The following is a 22,651-nucleotide window of genomic DNA, read 5'->3' as shown; positions in this document are numbered from 1 at the left end:
CTCTGTACTACAGAAATTTCCCTAGAATAATCCAGGGGTGTCCAGTGTTTAGAATCAGCTTTAGCAAGGGGAATCTCAAGTTTTGTAGGCGTAACTTCATTTAGTCAAAATAAAAAACCATTTTGACCGAAAAAGCACATCCAAATGAACGGGAAACAAGTACCTTTAGATGGAGTTGAAATCTATGCAATAAAATGTTGGGTAAAGAGGACACTAAATAGGGGAAATTAGTTAAATCATGTAAATATTTCATCCATATATCCATTGTTCTTACCATGTATATATAAAAGATGGGATTGAATGAATGAATTGTTTATCTTATATTTTCTTTCCTTTTTTCCAGTCATGTAGTGAATCAATTAGCAATCAACTAATCCAAAAATAGGTTGATACTGATCAAAAGAAAAATCTAAAAACAGGTTGATAATCATCTGAAAGCAACTTTCATCATTAATGCTCATTCTGGAAACTCTTTCCATTATCAATTTCATACCAAACATGTTATAGGATGAGCACAAGTAGGGCATCCTCAATATGCAACAAGATACACAAATAATAGTAGAAAGTAGTGACAAGCTGCTTCACAACAGAACCTCAGGTTAATGTTTATTATGCAACATGTGGACAAATCGAACTTCGTGATGCAGATTACAGAATAGTTATGGAACAAAATGAAACGAGTGACTGTACAAAAGGTCGAACAGACACAATAACCTAACCTGTACAACATCTGGAAAAATATTTACAAATGGGGAAACTTAGTACATCCATGACAAATCTTGTTTGAAGGAGACTGACTTTGCAGCTCCTTGCACACCCCTTTCTGATATCTGTGGACAATCCTCCACAACCAACAACTCTAACTTGTAAGATCCAACAAGAGGCTTTAACCCATCATCAGTCACTCCCAAACACTTCCTCAGCCGTAATATACACAATTGAGGAATTTGGCCAGCAAGCTGCAGGCCCTCATCTGTGATCTCTTGGCACCTCACAAGTTCCAAGATTTGGAGATATTGTGCCGAACAAAGAGCTTGCATTCCAACATCATTAAAAGAATACACATGGTCAAGAGCAAGTTCTCTTATTGGACACATTTGTATTAACATTAGTATTCCATTTAATGTAAAGGACGAAAATGAGGGGAACTCCCCGTCAGAGAAAGACAACCTAACTGTATCAAGCAGAGAGCAGTTCTGAGCCACTGCCTTTAGACTTTCATCTGTTAACCGCAACGGATTGTTTTGTAGAAGAGGAAGGGAGAAGTCTGATGGAACCCGGAGAGAGATTGATCGAAGGTTGCTTGATTTCTGGGCCAAACATACGATGTCACAGTCCCTCACCCCAACACACATGTCTAAGTGAATCTTTTCCAAATTCTTGCACTTGCCTATAACACATGCAAGCCCTCTCCCAGGGCTGATAACGCAGTTCACTAAGCTAAGTTCAAGCATGTTCTCACATGGGATCCATTGCTTTTGCCACCGATCAACTGCCAAACGGTCATAAAGCTTCATGTATCTATAGTTGGCATCAACCTCAAATTGCAGTCTCTTCAATTTTCTCCAAGTAGACCCTAGCTTAATCAAATCACCTTCTCCAATCACCCTACAATTTTTGATGCAAAGATCTTCAAGAATTTCATGGTTTCCAAGATATTCTAGCCACTCCATACTACTGACATTAAGACACCTAATCAGGTGAAGCACAATGAGGCCTTTGCAGCCCACAACGAGAGACAGGATGCCACAACCAGTAATTCTGGGGGCAAAGTTCAACTTCAAGGAAGCAAGTTTCGAGCATGAAGCCAAGTAACTCAGACCAGCATCCGTAATGAAAGTACAATAACTCAACACGAGGTCCTTGAGCGAAGGGCAATGACTTGAAAGAATGAGAAGGCCGTGATCATCCAACTGCTTCCCTAACTTGGACATCCAACCAGAGTAGATAATTTCCACTTTCTCCAAGTTACAGAATCTGTTGCATAGAGCAGTTAACGCATCAGAGGCAGGATGTAAACCACACCCCACGCGGATAGATGTCCTCAGCCCATTAGCCAATTTGTGGAAGCGTTTGCAAGTTAGGGATACAGAACTCCTATCAGTGGTTCTCTTAATCCTTCCCAAAATATCCAAGAGTAATTCATCTGGTAAATTATCCATCTGGACTAGACTTCTTTTTCATCAATCTGGTAACAACCTGAAATGCATTTAACATACTTTTACCAAAGATAGGAAGAAACTAAAAACTCAACCTACAAAATTAAAGAAAGAGATCCAAAAAGGTGAACACCCCCCCCCCCTCCCCCCAATACATCTCTCTCTTGAATCATAGGACACTATTAGACACTAATTAATTTCATAAATTGGCAGATCTGAATTGAACCAACAAAAAAGGAGCGCAAAACAGTGATGCAACAACAACAACCACCCATAATCCCACAGGTGGGGACGGGGAGGGTAGGATGTACGCAGCCTACCCTTATCCTGGAAGGGCAGAGAGACTGTTTCCGGTAGACCCTCGGCAAAACAGTGATGAATATAGCATATAGTCAACGGTTTCAACTGGACCCGATATATGTATATACACTAAGTGTTCAACATTATTTCTGATGTGCAATGGTTTCAAAGATTGAACTATGTTACCATTATCAAAAAATATCCAAAGATTGAACTTGTTAAATCGTGGAGCAAAATGTTTTAAAGTCCTTGTTATCCAGAGTAAAAAAGGGAACCTCTCTTCATTACGTAGTGGGAAAAAAATGCAGGGAATCAACCGGCTAGTTTCAGACCATATAGTCAAACTTTTCCGAGCTAATTCAAGCAAAAAGGATGGAAAAGTACTAAATTCTGAAATTCAGATAAGATACCAGTACCACATAATAAGACCTCAAAATCCATTAAAAGAAAAGGCACAAAAACCACGAAGAAAATGGTTAAAACAAAGAATAAACAAAAAACAAAACCAATTAACATCATAAAGAGAGAGATTAAGATTAACTTAACTATTAAAAGAAAGCAAAATATCTAAGTCCTTACTATTCAAAAACGAAAAAAAGAAGCCCTTTCAATTACAAAAGCAAAAACAATCAAGCATCAATCAAATATTCAAATTACTACGCGGTAATTCACGCAAAAACTAAGAAAATTACCAACTTATTTAAAATCAGATGAGATATATTATAACCTGATCGTGAATTTTTCAGAAAATAATGAAGAGGTCAAATGGAGTGAACTTTCGATTGATTTAATGGAATTGAATTAAAAACATAAATATTAATCGCATTTTCATAAGATTATGAATTCATATATATTTCCGGAAATAAGAGGCCAAAAAAGACACTCAATTGAATAGATTCAGGCTTGCATACCGCAGAGCTTTTGCCGAGTTGGGATTCTGACGGTTCTTTTCTGATTGCTATCTGAAATGGATATATGATACTGTTATTTTGAGGATACCAAATCTCCAGTTTACCGTCTGTCTTCACCCAGTTCTCCTCGAGTCTTTCTTTTTTCTTTTTTCTTTTCTCCAGTTCTCACAAAAAAAAAAAAGGGAAAGGTCCAAATATATCGGCCAAATACATATACAACCCATTCTACTTCCATCTCAACCTTGTTCCATTTTGGCCCTTGAACTCTATTTTATATATTTTATTTTGGCCCTCCAACTCTATTTCTTATGTTCCAATTTAACACAAAAATTAAAATCAGTGCAAAAAATATAGCGCGTGTATATACATAAATTTGAGGTGTAATAAATATCCAATTAAATATTGCCACATGATTTTTTTATCCATGTCAAACGGGTCAATACAAAAATACCTGAACCCGACCGTATTTGGATAAAATTAAGTCCCTTCTTATTTACACAAGAAAATGACAACACTGAAAATTAAATCCGAAAATGGTTCACTTACTTTGTTAAATTTACACTCATAAAAGCGTCGATCTGGATTTCTTGGTATCCATGATACTTTCAGTTCAACTTGAAATCCACAAGAACAAATATTCATTCCATTATGAAAAAATAATTTTTTTTGAGACATGGATTCACTTCAACTTCAAGCTTAGAAGAAATAAACCCACAAAAAAAAATCAGAATAAATAAACGAACAATAAAAAAAGTTCGAAATTTTCTGGATGGCCAGGTATCAAATCGGTAGATGAAAACTTTGGAACTTTGAGAATGAAGATGGGCAACATTGGATGAAAAAATACGGTTGGATTCGGGTATTTTAGTATTGACCCGTTTGACATGGATGAAAAAATCAGGTGGCAACATTTAATTGGATATTTATTACACGTCAAATTGTGTATACACACGCGCTATATTTTTTGCATTGATTTCAACTTTTGTGTTAAAGTAAAACATAAAAAATATAGTTGGAGGGCCAAAATGAAACAAGGTTGAGATAGAGTGTCAAAATGAAAAATGGGGCCAAGTTGAATGGGTTGAATATGTATTTGGCCAAATATATCTATAGCATTTGTGATTTGTCCGAGGTCCGTTTGGAAATCACGTGTAATTATTAAGTTGTTTAATTATATATTTTAGTTAGTAATTAGTGTAGTAACTATAATAATTTATTTGTTTATCATAAACTAATTATACTATAATTTCCTTGATCGTACCATTGTAATTATATCATTTAATATTCTTTTATTTTATGTAAAATTAATTATAAAATTAAATAAACTTTTTTAGATGAACTTACAAATATTTTAATGGGTGACAAATATATATGTGTATAAAAAAATATTAAAAATGAGAAGACAGAGAATTTGAAAAATTGTTTCATAAGTACACCCACATGTAGGGGTGGGCGTTTGGTACTTTGCTACGGTATTTAAGAACTACGATTCAATATTTTGGTATTCAATTTATTAATTGGGCATACCAATACCGTAACAAAGTAGATTGGTACGGTTCGATATTTCTTGTTTGGTTCGGTATGGTTCCGGTACGGTTTCAGTACCCAACCAAATATTGATTTCAACAATTAAAATCAAGACCTTCGCATATTCAAATTTTATACCGATATAACATTAATTTACTTTCAGTAATCGGTGGTGCAAGAAGCATTAGCTGCAAAGAATCACTGAATAGACAATTGAGTAATAAACGTCTCTGCAATCAAAAATCACTGAATAGAGTAATACAAATTATAAGAAACACAACTAACAATTGTGAGAAACGAATTCATTACTGAGCAACAGATATTGAACTTTAAACAAACATCAATATTTTGAGAATGAGGATAATAAGAAGTAATTTTAAAGAATATCTAACTATTTTAACTATGTCATTACTGTGTAATGAAATTTGACATAACTTATCCACCTCAACAAGGATTTGACAATAATTTTGTGGCAAAGTGGATTAGGCGTTGTTTACCATATTCTTTTCCACGCTAAATAAGAAACTATTTCTCCTCTAATATACTAAACAGAGAACAATAAAATGTAACCACTTAAGATAAAAATAAAAAGTAATAACAGGTTGAATAGATATCCTAAGTAAAAGTAATCAGAGATCAATAGCAAGTTAACAAGTAAAATGTTGCTGAGTAACAGTTGTCAACTTCGGTATTTTGGTATTTCCGGTTAACCGAAGTATCGAAACTTCAGTACCAAAAACTGTACCCAAGTACCGAACTTTTGAAAAATTTATGCCAAATCAGTACTGAAATATCGAAGAATCGATACCGAAATTGTCACGATCCGGATTTTCCACCCTCGGGAGTCGTGATGGCGCCTACTAATGAGAGCTAGGCAAGTCAAATTTAATTACTTTTTCATTAAATACATAATTCCTTTTAACAATTATCGGCAATAATACAAAAGCAACGAAATTAAATACTCCCTCCGGTCCAAAATAAGTAATTTTTTGGCCTTTTTCTTGTGGTCCAAAATAAGTGATTTTTTCAGATTTCAAGAATGAATTAATTATTTTTTTCCTACATTGTCCTTGAAGTAAATGGTGTTGGAATACGTGTTAGGAGTATTTATGTGAGATAGTAAAGGTTAATATGGTCAATTCTATTGCTAATTAATGCTAAAAGGTGAATTTCTTAATTTGTGTGAAAACATCCAAAAAATCACTTATTTTGGACCGGGGGAAGTAATAAGCGGAACTCTCAATATTATAGAAAACTGAATAGAAATGCGGAAAAATTTCAACAAAGGCCTCTACCCAAGACTGGTGTCACAATACTCACGGACTACTAAGATTTACTACATACAACCGTTTGAAAGAGAGTAACACTGTCTATCTCGAATACAAGAGATAACATATCATAAATAAAGATAGAGGAGATACCGGGCCTGCGGACGCCTGCAAGGCGACCTCGGCGTCTCGGAGGACTGGAGACTGGCTGCCGATCTACCACTGCTGTTGCTGTGCCTGGTTCTGTGCAAAAGAGCACAGAGTGTAGTATCAGCACAACCGACCCCATGTGCTGGTAAGTGCCTAGCCTAACCCCGGCGAAGTAATGACGAGGATAGACAGGACTACCACATCAACTTGTACAGTTATATATGTGTATCTACAACGGAAAAATAACAAGAACAAACATTTTTAAATGGGAGGGGAACATGCTTCGGGGATAGCAAATAATATAGAATTTCAAGAACATCAATAATTTAACTCTAACACGGATAAGGGAAATAAAAGCAAATTTCACTGTCAAAACATATCTCGTTGCAGGCGTGCAACCCGATCCCATTTCTCAATGTTTCCGTGGTAGGCGTACCACCCGCTCCCATTTCATTAAATCAACAGTTCTTCCAAATGAAATTTACTCCAACAAACGCAACAATTTATACGAATTCATAAGACAACAAGTACACAATAATTAGGACTCACTGAAGAAAACAAGTAATGACAAGTAGCAATTAGTTATGGGCTTTAAGGAGCAAATAGGCAATTTAATATTTAGTATGCTAAATGTCAAGTAGCAATTAAATCACATAAACATGTAGCAATTATAGCCTAATTTCAAGGCATAATGTTGCGCAAGGATACCTCGAGCCGATAATAACAAGTAACACAATAAAGGAAAAATGCCAACATAAGGAAACTCAGTAATAGTGGAATAAGACAACTAATGCAATATAAAGGTATACAGAAATCAGTCAGTCAAGAGGGAGGGGAGCATGTTGTAGGGGCTGTAAGAGTTCAGGTATAAAATCAATAAATAAGGAATGAAATAGTACAACTACAATATCAACGAGAGTAGAAAATCAACAGTTGCACGGCACCATCCTTCGTGCTTTTACTCTCGTTCTCACCAAAACAATCATATAAAGTGCACGGCATCACCCTTCGTGCTTTACCTCACAAAATGATGGCAAGGAATGATCCTTCGTGCATAACACTCACATCATGGCACGGAATGTCCCTTCGTGCATTTGTAATCATATCATGGCACGGAATGTTCCTTCGTGCATTAGTATTCATATCATGGCACGGAATGTTCCTTCGTGCATTAGTTTTCATATCACAATCGTGCACGGCATCACCCTTCGTGCTTTATCACTCGTCTTCACCGAAACAACAATCATAAACAATGGGTCAAGGGAATAGACAAACAAAATAGGAATCCCGGCAAGGGAACAATAACAACAATTTCAATATCCCGACAAGGGAGAAAAGTCTACCAAACAACAAAACATACCGGCAAGGGAATAACCAATAACTCATTAGCTTTCTTTTATTTCTTACTTCACATCTCACTTTATCACTTGAGCCAATACTCCCAAGAATTTTACAATTCATAATTTCCTTCTCATACTCTTTCATCACATAGGAATCATCAACTAAGAATGGAAAAACACAACAAGATAAGAATAAACACAACATAAGGACTCACGGTCATGATAGACACCAGTGTATAGATACTCGTCACCATGCCTATACACCGTACTCGACAATTAGCAAGTAGCAAACAAGACTCAACTCCTATTCCCTCAAGCTAAGGTTAAACCAAACACTTACCTCAACTTCCACAGCTAAATCAATCCACAACGACCGCCTTCCCTCTCGAATTCGGCTCCAACTCAATCAAATCTATGAAATAACGACTTTACAACATTAATATAAGCTAAACAAATCGAACCCAATGCCTAAATATAGTTTTCTAAGCTTTCTTCCCAAAATTTCAAAAATCGACCCCGGGCCCGCTTGGTCAAAACCCGAGGTTCTAACCAATTTCATATCACTCATTCCCCCACGAGCCCGAATATACAATTTGTTTTCAAATCTGACCCCAAAACGAGGTCTAAATCAAAGAAAATTGAAAAGCCCTAATTTTACACATTTTTCCCAATTTCCACCCTAATCTATGTGATTTAAGCTTAGAATTTCAGTAATTAATGAAGAAAAATGAAGGAAATAAGTGGGAATTTACTAACCCAAGTGGTTTTGAAGAATGGGGGCTTCAATGGACTCCTAGAAGCTTGGGGAAGAAGAGAGCTCGTGAGAATTAGAGTTAAACCCGTAGCTACTGTTTTGAACATTTTAAAAAAAATCACTGGGCGGAATTACTCTATGCGTTCGCGACAGGGAGGGTCGCGTTCGCGAAGAAGGGAGGTCGGCAAGCATCGCGTTCGCGAGTGGAGGGCTGCGAACGCGTAGAGTAAAATACTGGGGTCCAGGATCTGGGCCTACGCGAACGCGTGAAAAGGTACGCGAACGCGTTGAAGGGAGCAGCAGAGCTATGCGTTCGCGAACAGCTCAATGCGAACGCAAAGAGGGACCTACTGGAGTCCTGAACTTGGCTTACGCGATCGCGATAATAGGGATGCGAACGCGAAGAAGGGCAGACTCTGAAGCTATGCGAACGCGAAGGGGCATTGCGAACGCGATGAAGAAATTCACTGTTCACCTGCTGCAATTTTTTTCTGCAATTTCCTAAGTTTCAAAACCATCCCGAACACCTCCAAAAATACTCCCGAGCCCTCGGGGCTCCTAACCACTCACACACACTAACTCAACCACATCCTACGAACTTAACCGTGCGATCAAATCGCCAAATTATCATCAAAAATGAGGAATCAAGTCTCAAAATCATCACTTTTTCATTTAACCTCATAAACTATCATTTTTAGAGATTTAGGTCCGAGACACGTCAAATGACGTCGGATTTCAACCAAATTTCACAGAAAGCACTTAAACCACATGTAAGACCTGTACCGGGCGCCGGAACCAAAATCCGGGCTCGATACCAACACGTTATAAACCATTTTCATTTCAAATTTCTTTAAAAATTTCAGAAAAACAATTTCTTTTAAAAATTCATTTCTCGGGCTCGGGACCTCGGATTTCGATTACGGGCATATGCCCGAGTCCCATATTTTTCTACGGATCCTCCGGGACCATCCAATCATGGGTCCGGGTCCGTTTCCCCAAAATGTTGACCAAAGTCAACTTTAATCATATTAATACCAAAATTCATCATTTTTCACACAGAATTCATATTTAAGCTTTCCGGCTTCGCGCCCGGACTGCGCACGCAAATCGAGGAGACTAAAAATGAGGTTTTCAAGGCCTCAGAAGCACGGTATGAATGAGAAAACAAGTGATGACCCTTTGGATCGTCACAGAAATACCTGTAAAAAAAGTGAGTAGATAACATTGACAAGGAAAAAACAGAACAAGAACGACTTATCGAAAAATACTGTGTCGTGGCAAGCCACTGCCTTGAAAGTGATTTCAGCCTGACTGGGTACAAATCGTTAAGATCGGTTGCTCCCTAAGGTTCCACAACACCTCCAAACACGTGCATTCGTGGCTGAAAGTTTGGAATTCGCACAAAATAATTGCCCAGAATTCGGCTGAAGAAGAAGAGAGATAAAGGTGTTTTTTCTGTATTTGAAAACTTCACAAAACAGCTCCTAATATAGATAGGATGCTAGATCTGTTACAAGAAGGAGAACTAAATTGGGGGTTATGAAAATAAAAGAGTTGTTACAGAATTCAAGTAGGAGTTACAAGAATTCAAGTAGCAGTTACAACAAATTAAATTATAGCTGTTACAAAGTAATAAATCAGCCGTTACAAAATTCAATTCAAAGAGAATGAATATGGACATATTCTGGTAAGCATGTATTTGGACACTTTTCTGGTAAGCTCAAAAAATGAAGAAATAAATTTTAGCAAAATCAAACTTGGATTAGGCCTCACGTATATCTCGCGGGCAGGGGGCAAATCGACTCGTTTTGTCTTCAGGACCAATTTCTCATGTGCGCGAGACCACTCCTTTTTACTAGCTCTTTACAATCCTAACAAAGAGCAATTCAATATAAAGAGAAGGAAAAGACTTTCCACAAACAATAAGGGATGCTTTGTCTTTCACAAAAGACAAAGAAGTAAAGAAGGAAAAGGGACCACAAAGAAATCTTTGACTTTGCATTATCAAATATAAATGATACCATCAACCCCCCACTAATGCAAAGACCAAAATAGAATAAGAACAATTCTGGGCAATAGAAGGAACATGTACTTAAGTTCCAATATCTTTCGATTTGAATTGACATATAGTAAAACGAGGCAACAACTAGCATCCACAAAGTGAAGTACTCTTGAACTGAATAGACATTAGTTGAGACCACCAGAACACATACTATACTAATTTTATGCAAACTCTGTGAGACTAACAAAGTGTTTTTATGGTCATGCAGATACCTTAGGTCTCATGAGTTCTCTAGAAAGACATCCCAAGTCTTTCATAAAAGGCGACCGCACCTTTACACTCATGTAGATGATTCCATCAAGTCTATCTACACATAGACCACCTTAAGGCTATGGAATCATTAAGAGAAAAATAAGCTCAATCTTATAAAGCACTACCACACGCCATAGGGATAGGAAATATAGTGCATATTGAGGTCTCATATGGCTTCGTTTGACCACAAACGGGTATCCACCATACTTCCTTAATCCATGGGCTTTAGCCCCATCCCCTTCGACGTTTCAAGGATAACTCTCATTGCCAAACCCTTGGTTAAAGGATCCGCCAAATTTCTTTCGGATTGTACATATTCCAAGGAAATAACACCATGTTTCAACAACTGGTTTACCGCACCATGCCTAATGCAGATATGTCTTCTTTTTTCATTGTACACACTATTTTTGGCTATTCCAATTGCCTCATGTGAGTCATAATGTAGAGAAACTGGTGAAGCTTGTCTTCCCCACAAAGGCACGTCTGCCAATAAGTTTCTCAACCACTCGGCGTCTTGCTATGCCAACTCAAGAGCAATGAATTCAGACTTCATAGTAGATCGTGCTATACAAGTCTGTTTTGAAGACTTCCATGAAATAGCACCTGCACCCAAAGTAAACACATAGCCACTAGTGGAGCTAACTTCATCATTGTCAGTAACACAGTTTACATCACAAAATCCTTCTAAAACAACAGGAAATTTATTAAACGGTAAAGGGTCTGATATGTCCCTCTACTATTAACAATTGTTTAAAAATGTCCTTCGTTGTACTATCGGGTCAAAAAACTCCTTACCGTTATACTATTAAACAAAAATGCCCCTAAACTGACGGAATAGAGACGTGGTGTTGATTTAAGGCTCAAGGCCATCTGGTTCTTTTTAATAACCCAAACTGGACCGAACCCACTCCGACCCACATACTTGACATCCGAATCTAAATATGGGTTTAACCAATTCACCATTCCACAACAAACCCGAAAAATACTAAGATACTCATTCATATAAACCCAGATTGTAAAAATTGAATCTTTAAGAGGGGTAATTTAGGGAAATTTACCTCAAGATTCGTATGTGTGGTGGTCATGGAAAGATCTTTTTAGTGTAATTTTGAGTAGGTTTCCGGCGTTGTTGTATCTAGCAATTATTAAAATAATTTTTTAGTGTAATTTCTATCAACCATTATTAACACGAGCAAATTTCTAACTAAGGTCATCGATTTTTATCAATATGAGCAACTATCTAAAGGTCACAGGAAAAATAAAAACCAACAAACAAATCTGAGAATTTCAGTGGGACCTGGCTAGGTTCTATTTTCCGGCGAAGTTCAAAAAATGGAAAAACCTCTAACTTTTTAGATCCAACAAATTCGAAAGAATAAAAAGAAAATAAGTAGAAGAAAATGAAGGAACGGGGTAATGCAGTGGTATTTTTTTTGTTTCGAAAAAGATAACAAAAGCAAGGCAGTGGTGTTTTGGCCAAGATTTGTAGTAGATCTCGCCGGTTTCCATGGTGGATATAAAATGAAGAAGGAAAACAGTGAGAGAGAGTTGAGATAGTCAGTGGTGTTGGCTTTGTAATTTTTCTGGCGAGTTTCACCAGCACCGTTCGCTTATTTGGTGGAATGGGTTTGCTGTTTGGATGATGAAACACGAAGAAAAAGAAGAAGAGAAGAAGGGAGACGAAGGGGCGGCCAGTAAAATAGAGGTTAGTACTACAAGGGGAATTTTTCGGTGAGCTGTCATGTTTTTAGGTGGTTTTGGTGTGAGGTGAGAGAAGAGAAGAGGCTCGTGTCTGGTGGGGTTATCTTAGGGGAGGGGGTTTAGGGTCGGATAATAGAGGTATTGGGTATTTTAAATTGGGAATTGGTCAGTTAATCTGAGAGTGACACGCGTCTATTCTGTCGGTTTAGGGGCATTTTTGTTTAATAGTGTAACGGTAAGGAGTTTTTGACCCAATAGTATAACGAAGGACATTTTTAAACAATTGTTAATAGTAGAGGGGCATATCAGACCCTTTACCGTTTATTAAAATGCAAACACCAATCCATAGTACCTCTCAATTACCTTAAAAAACGATGAAGAGCACTCCAGTGTTCACTATTGGGGTTGTGAGTATATCTACTCAATCTACTAACAACATAAGCAATATCTGATCGTGTATAATTCATAAGAAACATTACAATTATCTTAGCATATTCAGTTTTAGAAATATTAGATTCTTTATTCTTTCTCAAGTGTATGCTAGAATCATAAGGAGTTCTCATAGGTGCTACATCAAAACAATTAAACCTTTTCAACATTTTCTCGATATAATGAGACTGAGATAACAAAAAATCATTAGAAGTTCTTTTGATTTTAATTCCTAAAATCATATATGCTTCTCCAAGATCTTTCATTTCAAATTTAGAAGACAAAAAGTTCTTAGTCTCATTAACAACATTCACATTAGGGCCAAAGATTAACATGTCATACACATACAGACATATAATAACACAATCTGATCCTATCATCTTGGAATAAACACAAGTATCAGATGCATTAACAACAAAACCATTACCCACTAATGTGCTATTAAACTTTTCATACCATTGCTTAGGTGTCTGCTTTAGACCACATAGAGACTTTCTCAATTTGCATACTTTATTCTCCTATCCTTGGATCACAAATCCCTTAGGTTGAGACATATAGATATCTTCCTCTAAATCACCATTTAGGAAAGTCGTTTTTAACATCCATTTGATGTATCACTAAATTATGAATAGCAGCTAAAGCAACAAGAGTTCTAATAGTCGCTATCTTAGTCACAAGAGAATAAGTGTCAAAGTAATCAATGTCTTTCTTTTGGTTAAAACCCCTAATAACAAGTCTAGCCTTATATTTCTCAATTGTACCATCAGGTCTCAATTTCTTCTTAAATATCCACTTGCTACTTATGGGTTTACAACCTTTAAGCAAATCAGACAAGTCCCAAGTGTGATTAGAAACTATAGAGTCTAATTCGCTTTTAATGATCTCTTTTCAAAAACTAGCATCTATTGACCTCATTGCTTCATTATAAGTCTTAGGGTCTTCTTCTATTAAATAGATAGACACTAATTCAGCGTTCAAAACATCAAGATCAATATTTTCAGTCAATAAAGTAGTGATAAATTCAGGACCAAAGCTAGCTTTAATTCTACGCCTCTTACTCCTTTTAAGTTCATTTTCATGCTCATTAGCAGTAACACTAGAAGAAGGCACAATATGAGAATTAATGTCACGATCCAAAATCCAACTAGTCGTGATTGCACCTAACCCAACCCGCTAGGTAAACCAGTTAATAACTATCCTATTTAATGAGATTGATTAATAGAAAAAATGATATTACAATTGCTTTTATACAAGAATTTCCCAAGGACTGGTAGTACAAATCATGAGCTTCTAAGATTAGAATTTACAAAGATGGTATGAAATAAATACATCATCTGTTCAAAATGTACATAAACAGTTTTATAAATCTAAGGCTACCATGAACAAGAGGCAGCTACATCCGGAACGCAGGTACATCTTCAATTCCAGCTCTCGTCGATCACAGTAACATCAACATCCAACATCTGTACGCAAGGTGTAGAAGTGTAGTATGAGTACAACCGACCCCATGCACTCAATAAGTAACAAACCTAACCTTAGGTTGAAAGTAGTGACAAGCTGGGACAAAAGTCAGAGTCCAACACTAATATCCAACAACAGTTCATAACAACATAATGAAAGTAATAAAAGAAGTAACTCAGAGATAAAATGCTCAGCTCATTCACCGTTCCAAAAAATAGGTCTACTTTTCAAGTATATTAGTGAAAACCCAAATCTTTTACCGAAATCGCCAAAAATATGAGAAGTTTAAAAACTGTAATTTTTCCCAAAACTTTCAACAGGTAAACGTTTCATTTTAAATGGCATGAGGAAAATACATCTCTATTCCTATATGTCAATATGTGTGAGAAGTCATGAATGTCGTGATACCGTACAACATGAGAAAAATGCATCTCTATGCCTGTATGCCAAGTGTGCATGTCAAATGCAATGTATCTCAGAGATGAACTCATGTACTCACACTCTCAGAGTACTCAATCTCACTGTCTCACACTTTTCACCCATCATGCTCAATCACTCAACATGCTCAGTCACTCAGTACTGTATAGGGCCAATCCAGCCTAGGGAAGATCCATCCCAAATATATACATAGCAACTGACAGTCAGTCACTCAGTACTGTATAAGGCCAATCCAGCCCGAGGAAGATCCACCCCCAAATATAAATGCTTCGGGCAAGATCCATGTCCAGGGAAGATTCATCCCTCAATATAAATCAACCGCGTTCATTGGGGGTGTGTACAGACTCCGAAAGGGTTCTTTAGCCCAAACGCCATAATAAACTAGATCCAGGCATATATCAATATAACATGCTATGGCGTGCAGCCCGATCCTATAATATCACTCACACTCAGGCCCTCGGCCTTACTCAGTCATCAATCTTTCCAATCTCTCGGGCTCACAATGCCATGGAACTAGCCTAAAATGATGATATGATGTGTCAATAAATAGCAACAGAGACTGAGATATGATATGAAATGAATGAGCATGACTGAATATGAAATTGCAATTTAAACAAATAATTCAACAGCAATATTACCTCAGTGGGTCCCACAGAATAAGCCTGTAGCCTAGACATAGTTTCTACGGCAAAGGGCCAAATATACCCCTCTACTTTCAAAAATGGTCTAAGAATATCCCTCGTTATACTATTGGATTATCTATACCCCTGTTGTCATACTTTGGAACAAAAATACCCCTATTTTGGATGGAGCTCCACGTGGCAGCACCAGATTAAAATGACTAATTCCTTTTTTTACCCGACCCGTTTTAAAAAATCTACCACCCGACCCAATTTTCACCCGGGTAAAATTTTTCCTCAAATCTGCCTCCACATACAGCAATACATTGGCACCCCCTGCAATTTAAACAACCTCATGGATTCATAACCAGACAGTCCATTTCTAGTAAAATCGGAAATATAGAGCACATTCGACAGTAAAATTTTTTAGTTGCTCAGCTCATAATTCAATTAAACATACATACCATCATCGGAAGTAGCAGTAGGTTTGGCGTGGACGATGAAGAGCTTGAAAGGATCAGCACGGGAATTAGGTGAAGGTCCAAAGAAGTGATCCAAAATCCACTCTAATGCATAAAAACTGTGTTGGCTGTCATCCAGCCCCACCACCATCACCGGTTTCTCCTCCACCATCGCCATTCCAATTACTCCATTGACTAAATTTCAAGTTTTTCTTTAGCACGAAAGAAACAAGAAACTTGACAGGGGTTTTATTGGATGTAAGGGAATTTACTCAAGCTCTAAGAATGGTGACTCTTTCTAGAGAAGAACAAAAACCTTTTGATTTAACCTGTTTGACTTTTGTCGTCTTATGGTGAGAACTGGCTATGAAGTACGTACTATTTTACTTGCATTTATGAAACATCTAAGGAACTCTCCATAGGAAAATTTTTACCGGGTGAAAATTGGGTCGGGTGGTAGGTTTTTTTTAAAACGGGTCGGGTAAAAAAAAGGAATGGGTCGTTTTAATCTGATGCTTCCACGTGGCGCTCCATCCAAAATAGGGGTATTTTTGTTCCAAAGTTTGACAACAGGGGTATAGATAACCCAATAGTATAACGAGGGGTATTCTTAGACCATTTTTGAAAGTAAAGGGACATATTTGGCCCTTCACTGTAGTTTCTAACATGAATCACAACTCAATAACTCTAGTACGTAGAGATTTCATGGTTACAGATAAGATCAGGAAACTACACAGTACCACACGAATAACGGAGTCACAATTCACACAGTGCACGCCCACACGCCCGTCACCTAGCATGTGCGTCACCTCAACACCAAATACATAATACGTAATTCGGGGTTTCATACCCTCAGCACCAAGTTTAGAAGTGTTACTTACCTCGAACAAGCCAAATCCAATACCGAGGAAGCCAAGCGATGCTCCAAAAATGTCATCCCGTGCGTACCGACCTCCAGACGGCTCAAACTAGCCAAAATAAACTCAAATACATCAAATAAAGCCCAAGGAAACAATTTCAAATGATAAAGGTCAAATCCTTACTCAAAAGCCCAAAATCGACCAAAAAGTAAAAATACGGGCCCGCATCTTGGAACCCGACAAAACTTATAAACTTCGACAACTCATTCAATTAAGATTCCAACCATACTAGTTTAACTCAAATCCAACTCCAAATCAATATTCAAAATTCAAAAATTCACTTTATGAAATTTTTGACAAACCCTCCCTAATTTCACTTTTGAAATCATCAACCAATTGCCAAAAATGAAGATAGATTCATTACATATAACAAATAATGATAGAGAACACTTACCCCAATCCATGCGGTAAAAATCACTTCAAAAATCGTCCAAATCCGAGCTCCCCAACTCAAAATATGACCAAATGAGCAAACCCTTGATTTATATGCTACCGCTCAGCTGTTCTGCTTCGTTTCTCATGTCAAATGACCGTGAAACTCGCTTTTGATACCTCTAATGGATTCCTTTTAAAATTTCAATTAAGTTAGGCTTTTGAATCACTCCATTTGACCTTATAATGAAGGAGATATGCTGGTTTCAGTGCAGATTTTTAAATACGAAGTTAGTGGCAATTTTGTAATTAATCTGAAAAATCTGGCAACCCAATTCTTAGTAAAATGACCATAAACTCTTCATACGATGTCCAAATTCGACGATTCTTTTTTCTATGCCTCCGTAATTATAATACGGATCTAATGCTTCAATCAAAACATAAATTGGAGCTCATTTTCTTAATATGGTACCATTTATGCTTGAAGAAACGACGTCGAAACATAAAAAAACGAGCGCAACACAACCCAAACCTATCTGAAACTCACCCGAACCCCTCGGAATCCCGTCCGAACACACCAATAAGTCCCATAACATAATACGGACCTACTCGAGGTCTCAAATCACACCTAACGACATCAAAACGACGAATCGTACCTCAAATCGAACTTAAATGAACTTTGAACTTTCAACTTCAAAAACTCGCGCCCAACATATCAAATCAACTCGGAATGAGCCCAAATTTTGCACACAACTCCCAAATGGCATAGTGAAGATATTTCAATTCCCGTAACCACAATCTGAATCTGATATCATCTAAGTCAACTCTTGGTCAAACTTATGAATTTTTCAAACCTTCAAATTTCCAACTTTCGCCAATTTGTGCCGAAACCTTCTAGAAACATCCAAATGCTAATCCGGGCATACGCCCAAGTCCGAAATCACCATCCGGACCTAACGGAACCATCAAAACTCCAATTCGAGGTCAAATACTAAAAAGTCAAACTTGGTCAACTCTTCCAACTTAAAGCTTAAACCATGAAATTCATTCTTTCAAATCGATTCTAAATAACCTGGTAAACCGAAACCGACGATTCACACATGTCATAGTAAATCATATGGATCTACTCGTGCCCCCAAACTACCAAGCAAAGTGCAAATTATCAAAACGACTGGTCGGGTCATTACATCTTCCCCCCACTTAAACATACGTTCGTCCTCGAACGTGCCAAGAGTCGTTCCAAAGCCATCAACCGCCGTGTAACCTTACCATGCACTACCCGGGGGTGATTCCACGTCACCCTATTCCATATAGGCCTGAAATCACAACATAACTGAAGATCATTACTTCAACCTCAGCTCGTAAACCACAGAATCCAATTTCCAACACCTGGAATTTCCTACAAGACCTGAATCTCGCTTCCACAACTGTATAAGTCTTAACAAGATGTATCAAGCCATAACCATAGCCCAAGATGCAACCACATGATACCACATAACTCAATACTCATAGCAATAACTTTCGACCACAATAGCTGCTCGATGACCAACCCGACACCGGTAATAAACCTCATATCAAACAAACCTCATTCTAAAACCTTTGTACACTGTAGATGATGTAAGAACACGCAGAAACTCATAACCATTCATCATATCAACAAGTCATGAAGCTCTCTCTCATTCGACAAGAACTATAGCAAATTTCTATGCCGATCAGCGACATTATCCTTTCAAATATATAGCAATCAAATCCGATAGCACCAATTCTAGATCCGACGACCTCATCTTATCAAATACAAGTTACTCTACTGACTTTCCACACCAATACTACTTAGAGCCATAAACCGTGCAATCCGTGCACCAATATACAACAATTCAAACGTACTCAAACATAGAAAATGACTCCAATGAGAGAACCGTCCCACAAACTCAACAAGTACCACCACAACCGAAATTCTAAAAACCCATAACACACCATAGAACCACAACACACGAACCTAACACAAAGGACTATATCTCCACATAACCCCGCTGCAATGCGTGACCCCATCCAAACTCTGGTCCATATGAAATACCTCCAGCCACCCTACTCAAAATCAATAACCACGCGCAACTCGACATCAAGTACCCAAGGTGCATGACCATAACCACAGAGAAGCAAATGACACAATGCCACACAAACCCGAAAGAACATAACCAATGCGCAATCAATCATGCATCACCCAAATCCCTATCTCGCTCAAATTCCGCTATAAGGCCCCAATAGAACCGCACCATGTGTGCATATAATCAACGAATCACAACCCCTCGTATCATAGAAGGGTAACTCATAGAACATATCAGAACACGAATAAGCTCAACACTAACCGGATGGCACATCCCTCACAATGGCAGTACGGAGCCAACCAATCCGACCCGGTGTAGAATACACATCCTCATTAGGCCTACCAATGGGACCCCAAATCAACCCTGGCTATCCACAAATAGATAATTAACCCTCTGAAGGTCCACAATGACCTAACCATAACATACACTATCATTTGGCTAGCTTTGGCCACATCTTCACTGTCCACAACCACGAAATAACCTGATTCTGAGAACTCCCAGTCTCCAAATCCATAGAACACCTGAATCACCATATCTGATCCCAACTTCACTGCCCGAATATCTAACACATCTCTCATACACGATCATCCTACGAGGAATACTTTGATAATTCCTCCATGCTACATAGCGAAATAGGAATATCAGCGGCCGATCAACCAGGCGAGTACCGCAATACCAATGAAGCATCCATAAGTCAAAACACAGTGCACCTTCTGAAATGTGCACCCTTCTCAAGCAATACCAAGTAGCTATAGCATTCATCTAAACACTAGAAACCGTCCATGTTGTCTAAGAATTTATGACCTTCTCTTCAAAACTGAAACGTGAACTTGCACACGTAAATCTTAATCCCACACAACACACCACATCAATCATGCCATCATGTGAAGAGCACAAGAATCTCATAATCAACTCTGAGTCACAAGCGGAATACATACCCCAATCAGTCAGAAACCTTCTATTTGATCTCATCCAAGAGAAAATTCCAATACGCAACATGTTCCTCACGCCGGTAGGAAATATACATCTCAAACTGTGGTAAAAATCATCAAGAACTCTTCGAAGCCCATTTGCACATAACCAAGCTGACATAACTAAATCTCTCTAGCTCAACCAAGCTATGCAGGTCACCAAACCCAAGAGTATCACCACAAAACACCTGTAGAAACTCACTATATCATAAGTACCTAAAGAACCGATCATATCCATTACGGTGCTGATCCAATCTACTACTAAACTGTCCTATTTCTCCGAGTTCCTTCCGAATTGCTTTCAAGTTGATACTTCTCCTTGCTATAACACCACGATCCTTAACCAAAACTCACTCCACGAACTCTAGCATAGAACCATACTGCCCTAAGGCCCATAGGCCGCTGTATTCTCTCTTAAGCACCCCAAAAGTACCACAACCGAGACTCCTACTCTGAAAAGACCTTCTATGAACCTAAAGCCGTTAACTTTACCTTCTTGATACTAAAATGCAGAATCCATAGTAATACAGAAATACTGCAAGTCCCGGCTCCATCTAATGCAAATCTCAGATCTTAACCATATACAAATTCAGAAAATTCTCAATTGCCGCATATAATCTTGAATCCATTAGAACCTCCTCGAGAGTCATCTATTCTGCTCAAATCTCAATTGCATTGCCCAAATGAGCCGAACGACATGTGCCCCATCAGCACGACAACACCCAAGGAAGTAGCCTTGCCTTAAACCGAGCAAATTCCTACATCATGTGCACTACATCCGTCATGAATATCAACTCAAATCATTCCATGATTTCCATATACCCATAGAGCATAATACAACCCATATCCAGAAATTCCCTTACTTGATCATCCTAGATCTCAACCTCTGCAAGTCATAACTGATTCACAAGTATACCTCAAACTAAAATAATTACAACACATAACCGTGCAATCAACTCATCGACAACATACTCCCCCACATGGCTCAAGGCCATAGAATAAAACATCTGATAACTTATAATAACCATACTCCATTACTGCCGTAATATTGTCCCTCATAAGCTTATGTAATACAAACCATCTAATACCTCAAATCATCTGCAAATCTCGCATTCATCCTCGTGACGGTCAGGCCAACTATTACAACCGATCCAAACTCAAATTGCACAAATATAACCCACTGGTAGATAAGAAGCCTCCACACAACATCATAAAAATCAAACATCCGTAGATTACCTCACAGGTTATAACCCACTTTCTTAGCCTCAAACTGACATCTTTTTATACCATTTCACAAGCATAACTACTACACAATCACTTAATCTTCCTGAGTATGAACTCACCAACAAGGCATGAGAACCTAATTCGTTCCACAGTTAAACAACATGAAATATCCTCCAATACACTCATAACTCGAGACTATACGTCACCTCAAGACAGAAATCAATCACCCAATGGTCCTTTTAAATCTCAAGCCAACTCTTCTCAACACCTGCAAACCATACGAACACATCCCGCAGTCATATCATACTTATCATATAGCCATCCAACCACTCATCGAGCCATGAATTCCACTAACAGGGACACTACCAGACTTATAAGTCCAAAAGCACATGCTCACACCACCGACCTCCCCGTGCTTAAGTTACCATCAAAACCTAGGCCTCAACTCCTCCATACTGGCCTATCATCATCACACAGAAATTACATCTCTCACCTCTTCCATGGAATCACAAGTTGCTGGTGCATCCTTGATACCGAGTGCTCACATGCGCATACGAATGCGTGGAAGGAATTCAAAGAGTTAAGCTTCAAGCTAAATCAATGTCGCATGATAAGGAATGAAAGATGGGAAGTTTATCCTAAATGCCTTGTAGCCTCTTGAAGATAGGTATGGACGTTATCATACCGATCCGCAACACTCTACTAGACATTTACTCATGACTCGTAGAACCTATGAACCTAGAGCTCTGCTACCAACTTGTCACGATCCAAAATCCAACTAGTCGTGATGGCACCTAACCCAACCCGCTAGGTAAGCCAGTTAAGAATTATCCAATTTAATGAGATTGATTAATAGAAGAAATGAAATTACAATTGCTTTTATACAGAACTTTCCCAAGGACTGGTAGTACAAATCATGAGCTTCTAAGATTAGAATTTACAAAGCTGGTATGAAATAAATACATCATCTGTTTGAAATGTACATAATAGATTTTTATAAATCTAAGGCTACCATGAACAAGAGGTAGCTACATCCGGAATGCAGGTACGTCTTCAATTCCAGTTCCCGTCGATCACAGTAACATCAACATCCAACATCTGCACGTAAGGTGTAGAAGTGTAGTATGAGTACAACATGGCCCCATGTACTCAATAAGTAACAAACCTAACCTTAGGTTGAAAGTAGTGACAAGCTGGGAGAAGAGTCAGAGTCCAACACTAACAGC

The 22,651-nt window shown here is 38.0% G+C and overlaps 1 protein-coding gene across 1 annotated transcript; it reads right to left on the bottom strand.

Moving 5' to 3' along the window:
• Positions 1–580: 580 nt before the first annotated feature.
• LOC109239530 (F-box/LRR-repeat protein 14) lies at positions 581–3,539 on the bottom strand. The gene is made up of 2 exons (XM_019406111.1): positions 3,371–3,539; positions 581–2,199 (listed from the first exon to the last, which is right to left on the bottom strand). The coding sequence occupies exon 2, from the start codon at positions 2,160–2,162 to the stop codon at positions 759–761; it is 1,404 nt and encodes a 467-aa protein (XP_019261656.1). The 5' UTR covers positions 2,163–2,199; positions 3,371–3,539; the 3' UTR covers positions 581–758.
• Between the last annotated feature and the right edge of the window lie 19,112 nt (positions 3,540–22,651).

Source organism: Nicotiana attenuata, unplaced genomic scaffold, assembly GCF_001879085.1.
Source record: "Nicotiana attenuata strain UT unplaced genomic scaffold, NIATTr2, whole genome shotgun sequence".
Taxonomy (NCBI): Eukaryota; Viridiplantae; Streptophyta; class Magnoliopsida; order Solanales; family Solanaceae; genus Nicotiana; species Nicotiana attenuata.
This window is presented reverse-complemented; position numbering and strand designations above follow the sequence as displayed.

Excerpts from the sequence above, each read along its gene's own strand:
- LOC109239530 (XM_019406111.1), bottom strand. The coding sequence starts at position 2,162 with ATGGATAATTTACCAGATGAATTACTCTTGGATATTTTGGGAAGGATT.